Source organism: Ovis canadensis, chromosome 24 (genome assembly GCF_042477335.2).
Source record: "Ovis canadensis isolate MfBH-ARS-UI-01 breed Bighorn chromosome 24, ARS-UI_OviCan_v2, whole genome shotgun sequence".
Taxonomy (NCBI): Eukaryota; Metazoa; Chordata; class Mammalia; order Artiodactyla; family Bovidae; genus Ovis; species Ovis canadensis.
The window spans coordinates 48912880-48916066 of NC_091268.1; the positions used below are offsets into that span (position 1 = coordinate 48912880).

Consider the following 3187-nt stretch of genomic DNA (forward strand, 5'->3'; position numbering starts at 1 on the left):
CAGCGCTGCCACTTGGGGGTTTATTCCAGTCACAGCTTCCAGAGAAACTCAACAATAAATTACATCATTAAATAAACTCTGCTGGACCACACCCCCTTCTGCCCCTCCTCCTCTCCACGTGCTCCCCCAGGTCCCGGTGGGGACTCAGCCAGGCCCACCCCCTTGCACTATGCAACAGGGGAGTAGCTTCAGTGGGTCCCAACGAGCGAGGGTTGAAGGAGGCTCCCAGCCCTGCTCCTCGGCCCCTCGCACTCACTTGCCTGACCTTGACAGCTGGGCAGCTGCTAGTCAGCTGTCTCCTCCGGAGGGAGTGGCAAGGAGGGGGCCACAGCTGCCCCACGCAGGCCTGTGTCCCTAGAGGTGTGTAGGGTTCTCCAGAGAAGGATCTGTCTTAGTCATATGCAAGACCACAGTGGGGGCCTTATAGTGGCCGTGGCTGCCCCGGCCATAGCCCCCGGGAGCCCGGCAGGCCTTTGCCCGGGCCCGGCCAGCTGCCATCTTGCGGTGGCACAGGCTCTGCCAGGTCTGGAAAGTCTTGGAGCTCCACACCCAGACGCCACTGGTGATGCCCACCACCAGCGACATGAAGATTTTGAGCATAAAGACAGCCACGGTGGGCACCGAGCCCCCTTGCAGCGAGCAGTCCCTCCGGCCGCCAGGCGTGGTGGCCGCCGAGCAGGCCTGTTCCGTGGCCCGCAGGCGCCAGAAGTCCATGTTGAGGCGCTCGTAGACGTAGCACACAATGACACAGGTGGCCGGCACGGTGTAAAGGATGGAGAAGACCCCAATCTTGACCATGAGCTTCTCCAGCTTCTCCGTGTTGGTGCCCCCAGTCTTCATGATCTTGCGGATGTGGAAGAGGGCCACAAAGCCAGTCAGGAGGAAGCTCGTGCCCAGCACCAGGTAGCAGGAGAGGGGCACCAGCACGAAACCCGTGAGCGCCGCCGCGTCCATACTGGCCACGTAACAGAGCCCGGTCAGCTCATCCCCCGCCACCTTGCGCAGGGTCAGGATAACAATGGTCTTGAGGGCTGGCAGGCCCCAGGCCGCCATGTGGAAGTAGCTGCCATGGGCCTCGATGGCCTCGTGGCCCCATTTCTTGCCTGCGGCCAGAAACCAGGTGAGGGTCAGCACCACCCACCAGAGCGAGCTGGCCATGCCGAAGTAGTAGAGCAGCAGGAAGACGAGGGTGCAGCCCGTGTTCTCCAGGCCCTCCTGGATCACGTAGAGTGCACCCGCCTCCTGGTCGCAGGCCACGCTCTGGGCCCCGGCCACGGCCCGGATGAGGAAGGCCAGCGAGTAGACGTTGTAGCACATGGACAGGAAGATGATGGGGCGCTCCGGGTACTGGAAGCGGTGAGGCTCCAGCAGGAAGGTGAGCACGGTGAAGGCGGTGGAGAAGAAGCACAGCGCTGACCACACGGCCATCCAGACGAGCGCGAAGTCCTTGTCGCGCCGCGACCAGAACACCTCAACGCCTGGCCCGCAGCGCGGCGCGCACGAGCGGCTCTTCTCTACGTACTGGAACTTCTCCGGGTTCTCGCAGGTGCCGCCGGCGCCCGGGAGGGCGTCCTCGGGGGGCCGCGCGGGCCGCGGCGCCACGGGCAGCATGCCCAGGCCCTTGTGGGGCTCGGTAGGGCCAGCCGTGGCGTTCTCGGGCGCCTCCATGCAGAGCGCGTGCGGGTCGTTGCGCGTGGGCAGCCGGGCGCAGTCCAGCGAGTCCGGCCAGCCGAAGTTGAACTGCTCCATGATGGGCGCGCAGCGCAGGCGCGCCTGCTCGCACATGGGCCGGCAGGCGGGGATGGGCGTCGAGACCTGGTCGGTGCACATGGGCGCGTAGAGCGAGCACAGGAAGAAGCGCAGGTGGCTGTGACAGCCGTACTGCACGAGCGGCGCGAACTCGGCCAGCTCGGCGGCCGCCTCGCCCTGCGACGTGTGGCCCAGCAGGTTGGGCATGCGGGTCAGGTTGTAGCCAATGCCGCGGCACATGGGGATCTCCACCACCTGGCACGGCGCCGGCCCGCGCCCGCGCTCCGGGTCGAAGCGGCCGATCTCCAGCGCCGCGCCGCCCGCAGCCAGCAGCTGCCACAGCAGCAGCGCCCAGCGGAGCGGCGGCACGGCCATCCCGGGCGGTCCCGGCCGAGGGCGGGGAGGGCGGCCCCACCTCACTCGGGCCGCGCCGTCCGGCGCCCCCGTGCCCGCCCGCCACGTCGCGGGGTGCGGGCCATAGCGGAGCCGACCGCGTGTGTCCCTGCGCGGCCGGGCGCCCTGGGCAGCGCGCGGGGAAGCCGCCGGAGGGAAAGGAGGCGCCGAGCCACTGCCGCCGCCGCCGCCGCCTCTACTCGAACGGCCGCGGAGCCGGAGCAGGCGCCGCCTCCCGGGGCCGCGGGTACAAGCCTCGGGGCGGGGCCCCTGGCGGACACGCCCAAGGGCGGGGCCTCCGCGCGCCCGACACGCCCCCCGGCCGGGCTTTAAAGGCGCCGCGCCTCACAGCTGCGCTGCACGGCAGGACCAAGCCCGGCGCGGTCTGGCAGGGAGGGGTGTACGAGTAGTGACCTTGTCTGCACGCTCACAGTCGGTTCTCCCCTTTCTGAGGGGTTGCTGCCCAACTTCTCTCCGGGACAGGACAGTCAGCCGGAGGATTTCCCTGTCCACCCCGTTCCGCGTCACCTACATTTTTCCCCAGGCGGGACCATTTCTAAGGCTTCTACGCCTGGGACGCCTCGACCTTGGACTCTGGGACAATTCGAGCGCAGCCTCTCCGCCTCTTCACTAGTTGCATGTGGCTCTGGGCTCTTCGCTGTAAGCCTGTTTTCGTTTCTGTAGAACAGGCAGATAATCCCGTCAAAATGAATCCACCTGTGGCTTGCGCAGGCTGCTTACCCGTCCCACTGAGCACTTGAACTCATGGTCTGTCTCTTCACAATCCACTTGCCCCCTTGACACCTCGGGACCGCCTGAAAACCCAGTCTCCTCTGCCCCCTCCCCTCCTCTGCACTCCCTTGGTACAGGGTCTCCCCTAAAAACTCCTCTCTGCCCAGGAAGCCTGTGCCTTTCCACCGTCCCCCTCCCCCGAGCCCCCTGCTCCCTCCTGCGCCTGCAGAGTAGGGAGCCAGGTACAGTGACACCCATGGAACGTTTCAGTTCAGCTCACACCCCCCCTCACCTAAACCTGACAGCTGTCAGG

General features: G+C 66.7%; 1 protein-coding gene across 1 annotated transcript; it reads right to left on the bottom strand.

Annotated features, from left to right (window-relative positions):
• On the bottom strand, positions 1-2363 carry FZD9 (frizzled class receptor 9). The gene has a single exon (XM_069569486.1). The coding sequence runs from the start codon at positions 2122-2124 to the stop codon at positions 355-357; it is 1770 nt and encodes a 589-aa protein (XP_069425587.1). The 5' UTR covers positions 2125-2363; the 3' UTR covers positions 1-354.
• Positions 2364-3187: the final 824 nt, after the last annotated feature.

Excerpts from the sequence above, each read along its gene's own strand:
- FZD9 (XM_069569486.1), bottom strand. The coding sequence starts at position 2,124 with ATGGCCGTGCCGCCGCTCCGCTGGGCGCTGCTGCTGTGGCAGCTGCTG.